At 41.4% G+C, this 17,450-nt stretch overlaps 4 protein-coding genes and 1 long non-coding RNA gene across 9 annotated transcripts; 2 read left to right on the plus strand and 3 right to left on the minus strand.

Moving 5' to 3' along the window:
* Nucleotides 1-152: 152 nt before the first annotated feature.
* Nucleotides 153-2,164, minus strand: LOC129585001 (uncharacterized). 2 transcript variants are annotated; one of them, XR_008689961.1, is made up of 4 exons: nucleotides 1,225-1,239; nucleotides 859-1,105; nucleotides 453-634; nucleotides 153-227 (listed from the first exon to the last, which is right to left on the minus strand). It is a non-coding gene; the product is annotated as an uncharacterized LOC129585001 (long non-coding RNA). The 2 variants fall into 2 exon arrangements; XR_008689962.1 differs by lacking the exons at nucleotides 859-1,105; nucleotides 1,225-1,239 and adding an exon at nucleotides 2,148-2,164.
* On the plus strand, nucleotides 2,141-3,461 carry LOC129585000 (uncharacterized). The gene is made up of 4 exons (XM_055477476.1): nucleotides 2,141-2,357; nucleotides 2,431-2,524; nucleotides 3,090-3,193; nucleotides 3,284-3,461. Exons 1-4 carry the CDS (start codon nucleotides 2,293-2,295, stop codon nucleotides 3,363-3,365), a joined length of 345 nt encoding a protein of 114 aa, XP_055333451.1. The 5' UTR covers nucleotides 2,141-2,292; the 3' UTR covers nucleotides 3,366-3,461.
* A 168-nt stretch (nucleotides 3,462-3,629) lies between these two features.
* Nucleotides 3,630-5,686, minus strand: LOC129585025 (DNA replication complex GINS protein PSF1-like). Its single transcript, XM_055477529.1, has 4 exons — nucleotides 5,425-5,686; nucleotides 4,961-5,025; nucleotides 4,543-4,861; nucleotides 3,630-3,967 (listed from the first exon to the last, which is right to left on the minus strand). The coding sequence occupies exons 1-4, from the start codon at nucleotides 5,497-5,499 to the stop codon at nucleotides 3,824-3,826; spliced, it is 603 nt and encodes a 200-aa protein (XP_055333504.1). The 5' UTR covers nucleotides 5,500-5,686; the 3' UTR covers nucleotides 3,630-3,823.
* Nucleotides 5,687-5,865: 179 nt separating this feature from the next.
* On the plus strand, nucleotides 5,866-7,106 carry LOC129584967 (uncharacterized). Of its 2 annotated transcripts, none has more exons than XR_008689950.1 (2): nucleotides 5,866-6,090; nucleotides 6,452-7,106. XR_008689950.1 is itself a non-coding variant. In XM_055477423.1 (2 exons), the coding sequence occupies exons 1-2, from the start codon at nucleotides 6,260-6,262 to the stop codon at nucleotides 6,892-6,894; spliced, it is 525 nt and encodes a 174-aa protein (XP_055333398.1). In that variant the 5' UTR covers nucleotides 6,232-6,259; the 3' UTR covers nucleotides 6,895-7,106. The 2 variants fall into 2 exon arrangements, 1 of the variants encoding a protein (XP_055333398.1); XM_055477423.1 differs by lacking the exon at nucleotides 5,866-6,090 and adding an exon at nucleotides 6,232-6,341.
* Nucleotides 7,107-8,888: 1,782 nt separating this feature from the next.
* Nucleotides 8,889-17,158, minus strand: LOC129584965 (uncharacterized). Of its 3 annotated transcripts, none has more exons than XM_055477418.1 (3): nucleotides 16,830-17,158; nucleotides 10,844-11,480; nucleotides 8,889-10,152 (listed from the first exon to the last, which is right to left on the minus strand). In XM_055477418.1, exons 1-3 carry the CDS (start codon nucleotides 16,857-16,859, stop codon nucleotides 9,242-9,244), a joined length of 1,578 nt encoding a protein of 525 aa, XP_055333393.1. In that variant the 5' UTR covers nucleotides 16,860-17,158; the 3' UTR covers nucleotides 8,889-9,241. The 3 variants fall into 3 exon arrangements, with proteins under 3 accessions (XP_055333393.1, XP_055333395.1, XP_055333394.1); XM_055477420.1 differs by lacking the exon at nucleotides 16,830-17,158 and adding an exon at nucleotides 13,400-13,728; XM_055477419.1 differs by lacking the exon at nucleotides 16,830-17,158 and adding an exon at nucleotides 11,686-12,792.
* Nucleotides 17,159-17,450: the final 292 nt, after the last annotated feature.

A 17,450-nucleotide genomic window follows, 5' to 3' on the forward strand; every position in this document is an offset into this window, starting at 1 on the left:
ATAATTTACCCATCGACATCCTTTAAAGGCGAAATACTTCCTGTTGCTTTTTCGGTGTCAATTGAATCTTTCGAATCAAGTGGTTAATATGCATGGACGTATCAAAAAATACAAACGTATTCAAGTAAGACTGCATAAATTTCCACGCACTGCAAATGGCTAATCCAGGCGTGCATCCTTGCTCTTTCAAAGCGGAAACCGTGGTAGCCACATGTTGCTGCGTCTCCCTTACAAATTTATATATGTTAATTGCAATATGTTTTGTTTTTAAAAATTTATTTAGTTGAAATTGTTTGTTCGGACACTTCAAAACAATATCAGAATCACATAAAACCTCACATATATAGCGCTGCGCATTGTTATTCCTCGTTATGATGTGAGTTAAACTACTTTTGCTGCATGCCAGATTGCCAGTGCTGCAATCTTGCTTATGCTCTAAATCCATCACTCACTTCGCGATGCTTTTTCCATCCAGAATCTGGCCAAATGTAGTGCCAACCATTGTGATGAATGCAGCAAATCACGGAATCCTTCAAAATATAGCACCCAGGAGAGTTTAGATTATCTGCAATGGTAACGCGCAGACGGGTGGCCAAGATTATGGTTGAAGAAAGCGTAAGCGAAGACGTCGGAACTGCAAATTTAAGAAGACAGTATTCGCTGCAGAAACTGGACACTTAGCTTTATAGTGTAAATGAGCGCAGAAATTTTTATCTATTCCTACGGCAGGTATTACAAAGATGCAATCAAGCAGTTGATTTTGTGGGCTGATTTTGATTAATCTGATTGAAATGGAGCATGGACGGCTAGCTGCGCGATAAGAGTAGCCTAATACTTGTACAACGACGAAATACTCACACTGCCAAGACACGTGTAAATACGAGACCGCACGATGATATCCGGTGCCGAACTGTACGGTAGTGACCAGTCCAGTTCAAGTGTATAAGCATTAAGCGCTATCGATAAGGAATAAGTACTCCACGAAGCGGCAAACCGTACGAAGTTCTGTTTTCAATTTTTTAACAGTTACCACATGATTAACTTTCGATAGCGATACAGGGTAGGGTACCATGCACTTGCCTTCGTAGATGTCGGTTAAGAAGCACTACAATAAGGTTTGCAAATGGTTAGCTAGTACTCCGCGTTTTGGACTGTTATTAATTACACCACAACTCGGAGCAATATCCACAACCGGATATGAATTTTTATCATGAATGTACTTACTACACCGTATTATGTATCGCACTTTCAGTACTAGTCAGTAGTGTTGGCTTTAAATCGGCAGCAGGTAGAACAATTATTATGAACGTCCACAATATTGATGGAATCTAATATAGATATTACTGCGCTGAACTTGTACACTAGAGAAATTAGGAACACAGCACGATGTTATCATACCCACTTTTAAAACCAGACCAGAACCGGTTGGTGCCGTTCACAATAAGTCAGCTGCTCCTTGCCGAAAACGCCGGGTTCTGAATACATCTTAAGAAAACCGTATATACGTAGCACGTAAAGAAAGTGCAGGAGCAGTTTATAGTTTTTGATTTTTTTTGGTCAACAGTTTTGCAGACTAAAACTGTAACAGAGTCATATTACTAAATTTATGACAAACAGGAGATTTTGAAATCAAATAAAAATGTTGATAGGGCTACCATAATTCATGAAATTCTGAACTGAAGTTTCGAATTTAAAAAATGTACCGTGACACGGTGACAGTGAGTGTGCCGCGTGGGGCCTTGTCGTTCTGGTATGAATGTACTTCCAAGACCAAAAATAATCCTGTTTGCTTTTGATATCGAATCGTTACGATACTACTTACTATCGCATATTACTGAAAAAATGAAAATCAAGGGGAAAAACCGAAATGATTAATAATTATCCTTGTCTCTGGATTTACAGTACTCCATCGATTAAGTGCCGCCACCGAACAATAACAGTTTGACAAGTTCCCGCCTAGAGGCACTAGCTTGCTAGTGACTGCTACGTTGCTTGAAAGAAACTGCCATTCCAGCTGGGAAACCTGTTCCTCACTGACTCCAGTAATAAATGGAATTTACAATACAGTAAACTCGTTAATTTGATGGACGAGTTCATTCGGTTCAGTTCCAAAATTCTGACTACTGCTTGTCTGCGATATCACTTACTTCGTCTTGGAAATTCAGTGCATTGCAATTGCGTTTTGCGGGTGCCCGGAGGATCTTCCCGCTTTTGGTTGTTCTGAGTGTTTTAGCCTAGCTAAAAGCGTTCGTGAGCCAATTTTCCAGACATTCACCATCTGCTCCATTCAAAATGGCCCAGCGTCTCACCCTTCGCCGTCGCCTTCCTTACAGCACCGCATCCAACAAACGGAAGATGTACGTCCATAGGGTTCTCGCGAGAGGCCGCGGTACTTGCTTTGCACGATGGAAAGCGTTTTAATTATTGTAGAGTCAAAACTCCTGGAGGACGATTGGTGTATATCTACCAGAAGAAACTTGCCACACCAGCAAGATGTGGCGACTGCAAACGGGATCTCCCTGGTGTAAGTGCTGTTGTAGCATTAATAATTAGTTTGTACTGTAAGTGTAGTTATTCATGTTATTAATTTGTTATTATTTTGTCATTTTTGTGATGACAGTACTTAATAATACATGTTTTATGGTTTTGTAAAAATGCAGATACTGTGGTTAGTGATGCCACAAATTTGTTATTTGTGATGACAATACTTAATTATACATACTTCGCTTGGCCCATTATTTTAATCAGTACCGCTTTAGGGATCAATATATTAATCACTTTTACTGCATAGATGCAGTGCTGGTCTTACTGCATAGATTGCACACTGATAAGCTGCGTAGGCTGCATAGACTGAATGGTAATGCATATTGCATAGACTGCATTTCAGTCAGCCGTGGTTGTTCATGTAGCCGCCCGCCACAGAGGCTCTCAGTTCGGTAAAGTGATTAATATATTGATCCCTAAAGTGGTACTGATTGAAATAATGGGCAAGGCGAAGTATGTTTTATGGTTCTGTAAAATGCAGATTTAATTGTTCGCTAGCGGGAAATTCGAGATTTCATCACGTATTGGATATTTATTTTGTTCAGGTTATCCGCGCTCGCCCGAGGAAGTTGCATTCAGTTAGCAAGCGTCTGAAGCACGTCACTCGCAGTTACGGAGGTTCCCGATGCCATAGCTGTGTTCGTCAAAGGTAACTTAACAACTGACTAGTTAACAGAAAACCTCAGTTTTTGCTGTGTGACACTTCGAGGGTCTTTTTTTGATGTGCCTTAATTTGCAGGATTGTTCGAGCGTTTTTAATAGAAGAACAGAAGATCGTACAACGAGTCCTGAAAGCCAAGGAAACTGGAACAAAAAAATAGATGTCTCATAATCTTGTTTTTTTGCGACAAAAAGAAATGAATGAATGCTTTGCGGAGTTTATTGTATGATCAAGGAAAATAAAGGATCCATCTTTGCAGTTTGATGTACTGGAATGCAGCAAGAAGTATGAACGCATCGTATCAACTGTAATAGCTTAAATTAATTAGTGAAATTTAATATAAACATATTAAATTGTATAAATGCTAAGCATACACACGTATTACCCGTTTTTGTATTTTGGAAAATACAATTAATTTACTCCTCATCGTCGGCATTTAACTATTTGTAACAAGCATATTGTGTATCAACATTCAATAGTACTATTTTCATCATTCAAAATTGAAAAGCGAATTGTACGGAAAATTTCGATACAAAATGAAGCTTTGCGAAGCACATGAGAGCTTTAAAAGTGAGTAAACAGCGCGTAAACTTTTAAATAGTGAATACTGAACAAGATTTAATTGACCACGTGCTCAAGAATTCCTTGACGGATAAGATCTTCGCATTCCATTAATGGCAGGACGTGCCGAGTGTTCTTGGTCAACTGGATGCAGCTTCCATCTTCCAGTTGATATTCCCCGAAGTCTTTGAGAACTCTCACCTGCACATAAGGTCATAAAAGTATCACCGTATTATTTTGGTTTTAAACAAAAGTAATTTGTATGACATTACAAAAATACAAACCATGAAAAAAGCACGTTGCTAACTTGCTACCGGCTGCATTAACGTTTGATGCACTGTACAGTACAGAGTACAGACCACACAGTAAATTCTTACACTGTTTCCTTTTTTTCTTTCTAGATATTGTATTATGTATAAATTAGGTATAACCTTTAAACCGTCTAATATTACCAAATGCGACTGACAAATAAAAATAATTATAACCCTTCTAACTTATGTACCGTAAAACGGACGTAATGATTGCAGCCAATAAAGAATAGTTTCATACGTGAAAATAGTATGAGTGAACTCATGAAGGCACTGTACTATCTTTATGGCACTATGGTGAAATATGTAATTGCGACTTGATTACTGTTCAGTGACTTTTCTTTACAACACCAGCAGAAGCAATAAGATTAGGATAAAAAACAAATGTAACATGTTTAATCAAAGATTTAAAGTTCTTTATACTTATTATAAAGATATGAGATTTGTAAATGAAAATTATCTACGTACGTGAATGTAGAGGTCTTGTGGTGGCTTTTGATGAGCTGGTAAATTAAGTCCGCTGTTATCTTGCATAAAACCAGTAAGCAATGTGTTGTAGCTGTTGAACCATTCCACCTCCTTCTCCGACAGCGCGGCCCGCACATCTCGCGGAAGAATACCTCCGAACGACCAGCGTAAATTTCGCAGCCGTTCTAGTCGATTATAATGGTACGCAATCAAACAGCGCAGGTTGCGTTCCTTCGCGAGATGACGAAAACTGATGGCATTCTTCAGGTCTTCTGCAGCTTTATCTTGAGATGCTGCTAAAAGGCTTTCTCGACGTCCACTAAAATTTCAATTTTGTATTGTCCATAATGATCAACGTGTAGACCCAAGATTTGGTAATAAAAAAGTTTTAACTTTTATGTGTGTGTTAACAGGTTACCTGTCTTCGACATTGTTTTCGTGAATAGTGGCGATTTCCTCGCAAATCAGTCTAACCGCTTCTGCCTGTTAAAATTTTCAGCATCAAAGTTGCAGCCTTGCAGGCAATTTCATGAACGTAAGTTAAAGTGTGCAGAATAAAGCTGGAAAGCTCGTAAGCATCGTTTATCAGACTCAGAGTAAACAAACAAGACTCCAATTCCATAATGCGGATGAATCCGTATTTGTGTTGATCATCTTAAAACTGATCCTTATGAAGCTATAATTCTTTTTTAATTTCTTATGGATCTTACTTCTTACATAGAGAATTCTTACGGTTTTATACCCTTAATTCTTGGAGATACGTAAATAATTAACTCAAAGAACCAACTCTTTCTAGAGAAACAATTATCTGTGAGGTTCTAAACTGAATTAAAATTACAACGAAGCTTTAAGGTAAGCAATCTTCGCTAAATAAAAACTTACATTATAAGGAGGGATGGTTTCGTCTGGTGCGCGAGCCAAACTGCGTATCAGGTCTTCTGCTCGACGGCAAAACATGTTGCGGTTTCGATCTCAAATAACGTTTCACTGTTTTCAGCGTACGTAAATGAAGTCATGTAAGCAAACCAAAATCCTTTCAGTTTTCACCACGTTAGAATCTGAATTTCAGCTTTGCAATAAATCGGACGAATAAAAACCGATTCAAAACTCAAAAGCGAAAAGCAAAACGAACTGTGAAAGGTAAAGTGCGAATTCGCACTGGCCTCCTAAATGATAGAATAACACATCTGCGCCAAAAAGCGTGACGAGCCAAGCCAATTAGGCGTAGTCTTAAAGACGGACTGCTGGTAGTCCTTTACTACTACACACCGTTTTCGAGACGTCCAATTCCACAATTTTTATGGACGTCTTCGATACCCGGCAGATCTTATCTTGCTTCCCTTTCCACGATTTTGTTTTCCGTTGTCCCATTTAACTCTGGTTTCGATAATGGGTGAATCAAGATCACACAGAAAGTATGGTAATTAATAAAATTAAATTAATTATTAATTTAAATTAAATAGCAAGAGCTATGGTTCAAAGCGTGTAAATCCTCATCCGGTTCGTTTCCTGTTCTTGTTTTGTCCAGCTTGGCAGCAGACTGAACAGGTACGGTTGGTAGTGCCGTAGTGGTACGGTATTCTGTTGATTCTTCGCGAACCACAGAGACTACGTAGAACTGTCTAGAGAGCTTTACTTCTGTCTTTCTGCATCTACATATACAGTATCTGTGAAATATATATGTGTCGTATTTTATTATTCGCTTAACTGTCGGAAAATGTCGTATTCAGCCGAGAACGTCATACTCGACCCGAAATTTTTTCCATTGTTTGAAAATATCGTATTCCGGTATATATTGGGTAAAAGCTGTACTCGTATTGAATGATTTGAATCTAATTATCTACAGTAGATTATCTACAATTAAATCCTGAATTTAAATAAAAAAAAATGTTCTAGATTTTTATTTCAGTGTGTTCAAAAGTCCCGGTCACCCCCGAAGTGGAAGAAATGTGCGAGGAGCGGATTGCCGGCTGGTCGGAGACATTGGTTCACATCTATGAAAAGTATTACGAGGTAAAAAAGATGGAAAGATCGTATTTATGGTGGCAAAAACAGATAGCCCAGCGCATCCTGCCGGCCAACCTGCCGACGAAATTCCGGGCACTGCTTGATGTTCCTGATTTTCCCTTTCCGGAATACTTGTCTGAAGAAAAGAAAGAGCGGCACGAAAGTCTTAAATGGGGATTTTTAATGGATGTTATTACCAGCCATTGCGACAATATTCAGGCGGCACTGAAAGCTCTTGCGGCCGAAGAAGTGAATATTACAAGCGCGGCAGAAAAGCACTTGCGTCGTGGGGAAATACTGGAATTGAAAATTAAATGTCAAAAACTTGCTATGTTCCCTTTTTAGAATTGATGACCTCAAGCGAAAGAACAGGTACAAAAAAATGGATCGTTGAATACTGCTCCGATGCTAGCCGTTTAAATTTTCTTAATCATTTTCGTTTTGTACAGACGTCTGAATTACGAGTCCATTAAATAAGCAGTACCATACCGGCTTTGCGTAATACTTTTCTGTGCTCCGTTGTATTTCTTAATGACCCAAAAATTGATATTAAACATTTACTCGATGATCATCCAATGATTTCTACGCATTATTGCAACGAAAGCGTTCAAACAGTGTCATAACATCATAATAAACACAACAATGAAAATGTGTGATGTGTAAAAGTAAACGAAAGTGCTATGCGCCAGGAAAATTCCTGGCGCATAGTCAACTTGCTATGCGCCAGGAAATTTCTCGCAAAATTAAAATGTAAGTGTTTTTAAGTTGTTAATATCCCTTTACGAAGTCTAATCATAACCCACACGTCCGATTACGATTACAGCCCGAGCCTTCATCAACTGTCACTTTAACACAGTACATACTAAATAGTGATCAACAGTGCTGGTAAGAAGTTTTATCAACTTGATGGTTAGATCAGAAAGGCTGTAATGCCAGTTGTTTATACGGCACACCGTTCTTTACATCAAGACGGACTTTATCCAGGACACCCCGAATTTTTTGAAACTGGCTTCCGTTTTCAATAATTTCGTTTAACCAGTTTCGAAATGTAGACTGTTTGGCATAATTCGCGCTTTTGATGTTCGCATTTTTTGAAAGGGCATGTTTGACGCAAAACGCTGGTGCATATACCCCACAATTACTCTAACCGATCTTTTGTTGCGGGACGGAAGGACACTCAATGTGCATTTCGTTTCCTTGAGTGCAAAGTAATAATGTATGTATCCAGGTTTACAGCTTAATACAAGTCCATCGGTTTCCGTCTAAGTGTGCATAGGACTCGCGATTTTTGGGATTAACCCATTCCAGTACCAACATGCAGGCCCGCGCTGGGGTCTTTTGGTGAGGGGGGGGGGGGCGGAATGCCGCCGGGAGGCGGCGTTTTGGCTAAAATCCGCCGGGGTGGCGGCCAGAAACTGGTCGGGGCAGAGGGGTGGAAGGCGCCATACTTTAAATTCGCCCCCCGGCGGTCAAAAACCGAAAAATCGCCGCCCCCACGGCGGCCAAAGATCGAAAAGGGGGGTGGCGGCCGCCCCCACCGCCCCCCTCCAACGCGGGCCTGCTAACATGCCGGTGAGACCGTTGCTTCTTATTCCTTTCGACTGTTGGAAAATCGTGCATGCCCTGCTTTTTTGCTGATTTGTAAATACGGCAAAACTGTACAGTGGTGTTTTTACTTTTCAACGCGGCCATAACAACACATTGCATTCCCACACATGCTCGGACTTGGATTTCTAAAACTTGGACTTGGATTTCACTTGGACTCTAAAACTTGGACTTTATGACTTGGACTTGGATTTAGGCGTTTCTCATGTCTTCTTACGTTTCTTCATGTTTTCTCAGGTTTCTGAGGTTTGTTGGATGTTCTTAGGTTTCTGAGGTTACTAAAATTTCATAGTTGTCTAGGTATTCTTTGGTATTCCAAGAAACCTAAGAAGCCTAAGGAACCTAAGGAACCTAAGGGACCTAAAAACCTAAGAACACCAAAGAAACCTAAGAACACCTAAGAAAACATGAAGAAACATAAGAAGACATAAAAGACATAAGAAACGCCTAATTCCAAGTCTAAGTCATAAAGTCCAAGTTTTAGAAGTCCAAGTCCGAGCTTGAGCGCGGGCCTTCTGCTCGAGCAGTCGCAAATGCTTCCTTAGGTCTAATGCCCATCTAATGCCCATCACAAGTATTGCTGGTGCTCCAGTTCTTAGTTTTTCCTAAATACTGAGTTCTTGGAAAGCGTAGTTTGTGCTTTTTGTAATGAATCTCACGTGTTGTTATGCTGGCTATATAAAAAGCACTTTCACCAAGTGACAGTATTATGTTATTAATAATTGAAAGCGATAAATTTTAATTTTGGCGGCGAATTTCCGGGCGCATAGCAAAAGGACTACGCGCCACGAATTTTCCTGGCGCATAGCAAATTGACTATGCGCCAGGAAATTTCCTGGCGCATAGAAGTGACCAAAAGTAAAACGCAACACCCAAGTCAAAGTGCAATTCCTGTTTTCCAAGTCTGACGCTCACTAAAAAGATAAATCATATACAATTTGCAGACATGTTGGAACTACGCGTAAAACTTCTATCAGGAACGCACAACATCAAGAAAACTTTTATGAAAGAAACTGAACGGCATAGTTAAAACAATAAAAATTATTAGGTCCCTGTGGTGGAAAAGCCGAATCTTGCTCCACATTCCCTAAGAGCGGTCCCCAGTGCGCGAGCGGTAGGCAGCAAATCCCTTCAGTTTGTACTCCAGTGCTACCGCTGCGGGATCGGACGATTCCGTGATACCGCGACCCACAATAATGACATCTGCGCATTTCCCCATTACTTCCTGTGGCGATGAATAATTCTGTCCCAAGCCATCACCCGCCGCTCCCATGTGAACTCCCGGTGTCATGCGAATAAAAGCCGGATTATCAGTGCAGTTTGTCTGGCACACCAGACCCACCACATTCTCGTTGTGCTGATCGCATATCTTGACCGTACGCTTGGCGTAATCGCCATCGGTCAGTGCACCGCTGCTACTCATCTCCGCTATAAAAACGAATCCGATCTCCCGATTTCCCTGCCGTTTAATGCCCTCCTTCAGTCCACTGACGATGCCTGGCCCGGGCAGCGCGTGTACCGTCACGAGATCGGCCCAGTTGGCAATGGAATGCACACCGCCACTCATCTGGTGCGACACGGTGAAGCCGATATCAGCGAACTTACGATCTTCCATTAGGAGAAATTTATGCGCCTGTGAAATCTTAACGAGTTCAGTTATAAAATCAGCTTTAAAATCTTGAATAATATCGGCATGCAGTTTCAGAAGACAGATATGCGGACCCAAAGCTTCGGCCAGTTGCAGTATGCCGGCAGTAGTCGTGACATCCACAGCGACGGCCAATGTAGTATGTTTATTCTCCATGATCTCGAAGAGATGCCGGGCGACTGGGTTTTTGGTCTGCTTCGCGCGTTCTGTAAACGTCATCTGCAGCCAGGATGACGTTGCAGGTTTCGGGGACGACACCACGCCGCTTGTACCATTCGTGACTTCCGGCTTCTTTCGGCTAACAGCAAGGAAGCTTTTGACAGCTTCGTAGACTGGGATCGGAATTTCTCCTGTAAAAAGTTAATTACTGTAGATTCGTCCAGTATTAATGTAACAATACTAACAGCATTGTAACAATAATGTAACAAAACTAATAGCTTACACACTAATAGCATGTCCAAAGTTATTGTTACACGAAAATGTACTTCTTTAGAGTAAATTGAAACTGTCAAATTCTTAACAAAAGCAAATGTCAAAATGCAATCAAGATGCGCATCCAAGCTGGTCGTACACGTCGAAGGTGTTCAACGCCCGAGGAAACGTTTAAGCGTTTTGTTAGCAAACCATAATATCAATTTTTAAAACAGTTGCATCATTTAACCACTGCAAAAATAAAAAAAATGCAACCAATAAATTATTCAACCATTCTGAATAAGAAAAATGCGGTTTCTAATACTAGTATGCAAGCAGTAATAATACAGCATTATCAAATGCAGCAACGGGCTTACAAGTTTACAACTACCGAATCAATAAACTAGTTACATTAATACAGGTTTCAGTTATTCAAAGATTGCACCTTTGCAATTATTGTGCTACTCTAAAATTTGAAACCTGTACAATTTTTCAACAATTTCAATTTTTTACCGTAATTTAAAGAAATAATACTCTGCTTGTCGACCGGTTAGAAAGAAATAAAAAGGGGTTTATCAGTTCATGCAGGCTTAATTACATTAACACGGTATTTCTCATTTCTGTGTTTACCTGCAGCCACAAGAGTACTGCAAAGTTGGGTAATGTTCAGGGCATAATGCAATTTGATGCCATTCTGCTGCAAATATTCCGCTCCCCCGCTTTCGCGATCCAGCAATACCACGGCATCCTCCACAATTAACCCCGCAGCGCGAAGATCCTCGGCAGTTTCCAGAATACTCTGCCCGCTGGTGCACACATCATCCACCAGCAAGCAGGGTGCACCACGCTCCACCTTTCCCTCGACAATCTTCTTCGTCCCGTGATCTTTCACTTCTTTGCGGCGCATAACCATGGGAATGTCCTTATCGCAAGCGATGAGCGTGGCAATGGGCAGTGCGGCGTACGGCACGCCGCACAGGACTTCGTGCACCACCGCGTCGGTCTCGTAGATCGCTTTGGATATCAGACGGGCCGCAGTTCGGAGCAAGCGCGGATACGAAATTATCTCGCGCAAATCAATATAGATGGGAGATTGCACGCCGGATTTTAGAGTAAAACTACCAAATTTTATCACGTTGACTCGGTGGAACATCAGTATGACATCTCTCAGTGATTCGGCATTGATCATATCGGGAACTACGAATTCGTGTGGGTCCATTTCGTGTGCGAAATGTTGTTCAGAATTAGGTAACACAGGATGCGGAGTCTGAAAAGAGGTCAGTTATTCTATCCCAGAAATTATTATCTGTCGCAGAAAATCTGCAGATCTGCAGATTTATTGTGCGTCGGTGTGCTGTGCACAAAAAATAATAAGTTGCTTTTACAAGTACCGTACGAAAAATCTGAATATCACCGAAAAATTTTTCAACTGTTTTCGTAAACCAGCTTTAGTGAGATTTAATACCACCAACCATGATGCCTGAGATACACGCGCGTGAGCAGGTAACCGTCACCCAAAGCTGTGCAGGGCCAGGACAGGAAAGGTCGAGTAATAACCGTAAAACGTAAAATACCGCCACCGGTAATATTTCTTCAGTCTAAAGTCTAAAGTTATAGCAAGTTTACAAGGTCATTGTTGACTACCAAATACCATTTAATGTGTAAAAAGTTGATAAGGGCTTTAAACTAGTAAAGAGAGAGTCGTACAGTCGCATGAATTTGAAAGATCTTTGGCTACATTAATTAGACCTTAATCAAGGTGCTACGAGATTTATACATTATTGCATTTAAAAACCGTACCAATGACAACAGACGACGGCTTAAATATGTTGATTAATGCCCGGAAACATAACTGCAGTCTGTAGATATTGTAGCGATAGTATTTGTACGAACGATAAGACCGCCTAGTTATGATGAATCATTCCACCGCGGTATGAATTTGTCCACTTTACCGGCTAGTTTCCTTTCTCATGAATTTCTAGAATTCAGTCTTGTGCTCAGCTTGCTACAGCTTGCATCTACTTGATTGTTCCTCTTGCTGAAACCCTTGCTTACAACCTTGCTGTGTTCTTGATTCCCTTGTCATTAAACATGCCTTGAGTTACGTTGTTGCGTTTGACCGCTTGGGATGAACTAGCGTCATCCCAATCGGAGCCACCTGTGTAATTGTGTACATCAGTAAGAGCGTCCTCGGCCAGCATCGTTGCCGGCCGTGCCACCTTTCACACCAACAGCCGTTTAATCGTGGTAAAGGCTGATCGCCACCCCACTAGAACAGTAGCCAGATAGGCCACTGTTACATGGCGCTCCTGTAAAGAACCATTCCACCTGGACGCCTGCATATACCAGCAATTTCCATAATATCACCACTTCCCACACCAACCAGCGGAAGTCCCGGAACGGATCGCCGTTTCGTGAGTGTTTACTGTGTCCGTTGACGCAGTGAGATTTGCTTTTTTCGGTCTTGATACATTAATAACATCAAAGTTTTGTATTAATTTTCCGAACGCTAAATTAATTAATATCACTGTTCCTGTTACGATGCCATTTTATCAGAAAATCTTAAAACTGCGAATATAGAAAAATAATTTTTGCTGCATTATTTGTTCGCGCTTTTGCTAACCGTTATATTACCGTTGTTCACCCTGCGCCGCTGTGCCGCCGTGGTCTGGTTCGCGCCAAAACTTCCTTGTGTATCGTAAACACTGGTCTAGATGCTCTGAGAGCACAACATTAACTGTCATGGTCCACCAGTTCAATGGAATCTGAGGAAATAAATTTGCAGTCTCAGCTTGGTGAACTCACCAAGGCGCAGTTGCAGGACATCAGCAACAGTCTAAACGTGTACATTAATCGGAAAGTCTCTAGGTCAGGTTATGTTGATAAATTATCTTCCTACATGTTAAAGCACAACATTACTTTGCCGAACACTTGTATCAACAATGATAACACTGGAAAGATTAACGCGCTTTCCCTGTCGACATTACACGCAGCGTCAACGTCTGCTGTCCAGTCTTGGTCCTCTGCCCAACCGGCCCGCAGCCTTACACATGCACCGTCAAGGGAAAACAGTGGACAGAGCGCAGTGCGTGGGAATACAGCATGCACTCACATCAGCCACACAGAACCGGTGCTTCGACACGACAGACTGGAGCAACGTTATAAACAGGAAGAAACATTAATTACCTTTTCAGATGATGAGCCTTCCGATGAGTCACTCACTCAAACTGCTTTGCACAGCGCTCCGTTAGCAACCGCACAGAGAGAGCATGCCGCGCACACAGCCGCGCAGCACGCCGCATCCGCTCATACCGATACAAACATTACTACTGTACAACTGCCGCTTGATATTAACCGCTTGGTACAAGTGCTCGCGTTACAGTCGCGTTACGGATATACTGCAAAAGATTTCAATATTAAAGTCTTTAATGATACTCCTGATTATATTATCACTGCGTTCTTTCAACAATTCGAAAGAGCTGCTGACGCAATTGGATGGAGTTCAGAAGATAGAATTTGTATCTTTCCTACATACTTTGGTGATAAAGCACGTCTGTATTTTGAGCGCAGTTGGCCCACATGTTCGAAATTAAATTATGAAGAGTTGAAATGCAAATTAATTGACCGCTTTTTCCCTGAAGATTACTTAATAAAGAAACGCATTGAATTATCAAAAAAGGTGTTCAAGAAAGGGTCAAATATTGAGACATTTCTGATGGAGTTGGAAATTCTGTTTAACGAAATAGATCCTCAAATGTCTGATTCGCATAAACTTGTTGAACTTCACCGCGCATTTTACAATATGCCAGAATGCAGGAAATATCTTATAGTTTCTCGCGCAGTTACTTTCTCTGAAGCTCGTTCTGTACTTGAAAAAGTAGCTGCTGCCGACACCGCAGTAAACACTGCTGTACAGTCAGCTCAAACTGAAATTAAACTCTCCGACACTTGTAACCGTCACAGTGACAACAAGGGTACCGACGCCCAGCGACACCGTACTCGCCAGGAACATTATAATGCTTCAGATGACCATCGGTCATCCAGCCCGAGACGGCATCTTGTACGTGCTGATTCTTATCACCTCCGTAGAAATACTAATGGCAACCGGTCACCCAGTGAGCACCGCCGCTGCTCACGTTCCCCGAATTACCGTGCTCAGCGCCGTCCCTGCTCGCCCGACAGCGATTACAGCGCTGATAATCGCCGTACACATTACCGGGAACACCACAACCACACACTCGAGAGTGATCGTCGTTACACATTATCGTGACCAGCACCGTAGTCCTTCGCCCAAACGTGACTACACAAAATACTGTAATCGAAAAATTACAATGCGGAAAAGAGAATACATCCTAAATTTATTGACTTCGACAGCTACAGATTAAATAATGGAAAATTGTTTTGTCCTAAATGTCTGGATTTCTTCCATTCGTATGGAGAATGCACCAACTACAGCACCAATGACAAATATACCATACCGCGTATATGCCCTGATGACATTAAAGTTAATGTTCAAGGAGAATATGACGATTACATTAACTGCACGGTGGAACGCAAAGGAACTTCATTTCTATTTAGTAGGCAGTGGAAAAGAATGAACACCTACAGGAAAGGAGGAACGTACGGCTATGACTATGTACCTCCCGTGTTTTACAGTGTTACGGAAATTAATCTCTACAGCAGCCGCTCAGATAACCCGGCATCTCGCTGCAGAAAATTGTTAGCCGAACAAAAAGCAGAAATGAACAAACCTGATCTGTTAAAACCGCGGACACCGTACATCACAAAATTAAACCAAAATGTATGTCATTCGACGAATTCAAGCGAATTATCGACTACAATCCCGCAGAAGGTGGAATTATGTGAGACATTACTGAGTGAAATTTTAACGGAACTGTTAACGCCTACATTACAACCGACAACCGAGACTAAAGCATCTTCGCAGTCAACACACACTTCCGTTCTGCAAGAAGTGCCAAAATTAAATATTCGCCACCAACGATATTAAAAGAAAAATTAAAGGAAATGGTTTCCATAATACAAAGTATTCGCTTGTCTTCATTTTACCAGCGATTAATGAGACAAACGCATATTATTTTCCCAAACGCAACTGCACCGACATCGCACGAAACCTCCACTACTTCCCCACAGCACCGGATAAACGCGGAAAATTTCCGGATACCGTGAGGGACCCTTCAATCCCGGACATATCCAGCGGAACCTGATTGTAGGATTCTTCCGATCGCCGGATGGATTCTCGTGGTAGTTCAACGTGAGGGACCACCACGCCGTACGTTAAGGATCATCCCGGACCATTGTGTTGTACAGCTTACTAATTCCTAACGCTTAATTTTCCTGTTTTCTTATGTAACTTTTGTTTTGTTGTCTTGATGAGACAGGTATATCTCATCGCTACCGTGAGGGATGTAGCGATAGTATTTGTACGAACGATAAGACCGCCTAGTTATGATGAATCATTCCACCGCGGTATGAATTTGTCCACTTTACCGGCTAGTTTCCTTTCTCATGAATTTCTAGAATTCAGTCTTGTGCTCAGCTTGCTACAGCTTGCATCTACTTGATTGTTCCTCTTGCTGAAACCCTTGCTTACAACCTTGCTGTGTTCTTGATTCCCTTGTCATTAAACATGCCTTGAGTTACGTTGTTGCGTTTGACCGCTTGGGATGAACTAGCGTCATCCCAATCGGAGCCACCTGTGTAATTGTGTACATCAGTAAGAGCGTCCTCGGCCAGCATCGTTGCCGGCCGTGCCACCTTTCACACCAACAGCCGTTTAATCGTGGTAAAGGCTGATCGCCACCCCACTAGAACAGTAGCCAGATAGGCCACTGTTACAATATATCGCCAGTTCTGTGTGCTGGCTGGTATGTAGGTACTAGGTACAGTGTATTTCTTTTATTCTGTCGGCGAAGACGTGCTGACATATTTCCGCATTGAACCTATGATGCCATGAAATGCGTGTGAAAGTTGTTGATATTTATTTCCGGGTTTCTGCTCAATTCATGTCATTTGTCAAATTAAAAGAACTTGACACCTGGTAGAAATCGTATCAGTATAGGTATCCGTGCCAAATTTTGCGGAATCTTGTGCTGGTTGTAAAGCATATCCAAGTGCTTTAACACTTAATCAAATCTTGTTAGTAATTTTGTTTGTCGTCATCGCCAATTATATGCCGTCATGTCAGTATGTGCTTTGTTACCGGTATATGTCGCCTTGCAATTGCCTTGCAATAATAATGCCATACTGTATACCACTAAACCAATTATTCCGAAGGACGTAGCGCTGCATACGTCCACGGGTATATATATACTTCGCCTGCTGCCTTATATGGGCTCCCCTTACCTTACTTTTCCTTATCTGGGCTCCCTCTAGTTAAAACAGCTGCAAAACTGCAAGTACTAATGTAACCGCGCACAAGGTCGGTTGCGCGCACTTCCGGCAGCATTGACAGTATGGGCAACCGACCTTGTGCGCAGTTACATTAGTACTTGCAGTTTTGCAGCTGTTTTTCTCAGAGGGATCAAGAGAAATAAAAGAAAGAAAGAATATAAGAGCAGCTATAATATATGTATGTATATACAATATATACCTGTACCTGTGTAGGTATGGATCCATGTCGAATCATATTGTAACTTGTAAGTTTGTAACACAGGATAGGGAAAAACTGAGCTTGTAACTGAGGACAGACAGAACGTTTACTGACAATAGAGAGAAATTTACTGTAAACTCAAGAGAGACAGAAATGCTGTAACTCAGGTCTCAGGATGGGCAGAGATGCAGAGGCAGAGGTGGAGCATGTATGTGAACAGTGAAAGAACGCACTGAATGTCATCGTCAGTTGATCCAAAGTTTCAAGCACTAGTTTTTCGTTTACCTTTCCATAAAACTTCCTAACCAACATCTCAGAAGATAGAAAGAAAAATTTTACGCTTTTTGATCTCTGATAAGTCTTTTTTTTGTGGGTAACCAAGAAAGTTATGCTTGTTTTGGTTTCTCGTAGACATAGCATAGGGTGCAAGCAACGCCTCCATCGGACCTATGCTAAGTCTGAGAAACCAAACAAAACTAATCTCTTGGTTCTCCATAAAACCTACTTTCAAAATATCAAAAAATTCTAAAATTTTATTCTCTGAAACATTAATGGGAAGGTTCGTTAAAGTGACAACGAAAAACTGATGCTGCAAGTTTTGGAGATAGTGGCAGTCGGAATCACGTA

This window comes from Paramacrobiotus metropolitanus, unplaced genomic scaffold (genome assembly GCF_019649055.1).
Source record: "Paramacrobiotus metropolitanus isolate TYO unplaced genomic scaffold, Prichtersi_v1.0 Parri_scaffold0000015, whole genome shotgun sequence".
Classification (NCBI taxonomy): Eukaryota; Metazoa; Tardigrada; class Eutardigrada; order Parachela; family Macrobiotidae; genus Paramacrobiotus; species Paramacrobiotus metropolitanus.

What these genes read in the sequence shown, in the direction of transcription:
- LOC129585000 (XM_055477476.1), top strand. Translation starts at nt 2,293, where the DNA reads ATGGCCCAGCGTCTCACCCTTCGCCGTCGCCTTCCTTACAGCACCGCA. An exon ending in GCAAACGGGATCTCCCTGGT is followed by an intron (nt 2,525 to 3,089) that starts GTAAGTGCTGTT and finishes TATTTTGTTCAG; the next exon opens with GTTATCCGCGCTCGCCCGAG. An exon ending in CATAGCTGTGTTCGTCAAAG is followed by an intron (nt 3,194 to 3,283) that starts GTAACTTAACAA and finishes CTTAATTTGCAG; the next exon opens with GATTGTTCGAGCGTTTTTAA.
- LOC129585025 (XM_055477529.1), bottom strand. Translation starts at nt 5,499, where the DNA reads ATGTTTTGCCGTCGAGCAGAAGACCTGATACGCAGTTTGGCTCGCGCA. An exon ending in AAACCATCCCTCCTTATAAT is followed by an intron (nt 5,026 to 5,424) that starts GTAAGTTTTTAT and finishes AAATTTTAACAG; the next exon opens with GCAGAAGCGGTTAGACTGAT. An exon ending in GAAAACAATGTCGAAGACAG is followed by an intron (nt 4,862 to 4,960) that starts GTAACCTGTTAA and finishes TTGAAATTTTAG; the next exon opens with TGGACGTCGAGAAAGCCTTT.
- LOC129584967 (XM_055477423.1), top strand. Translation starts at nt 6,260, where the DNA reads ATGTCGTATTCAGCCGAGAACGTCATACTCGACCCGAAATTTTTTCCA. An exon ending in CGTATTCCGGTATATATTGG is followed by an intron (nt 6,342 to 6,451) that starts GTAAAAGCTGTA and finishes TTTTTATTTCAG; the next exon opens with TGTGTTCAAAAGTCCCGGTC.
- LOC129584965 (XM_055477418.1), bottom strand. Translation starts at nt 16,859, where the DNA reads ATGATTCGACATGGATCCATACCTACACAG. An exon ending in ATGGATCCATACCTACACAG is followed by an intron (nt 11,481 to 16,829) that starts GTACAGGTATAT and finishes ACCTCTTTTCAG; the next exon opens with ACTCCGCATCCTGTGTTACC. An exon ending in CAGTACTCTTGTGGCTGCAG is followed by an intron (nt 10,153 to 10,843) that starts GTAAACACAGAA and finishes AACTTTTTACAG; the next exon opens with GAGAAATTCCGATCCCAGTC.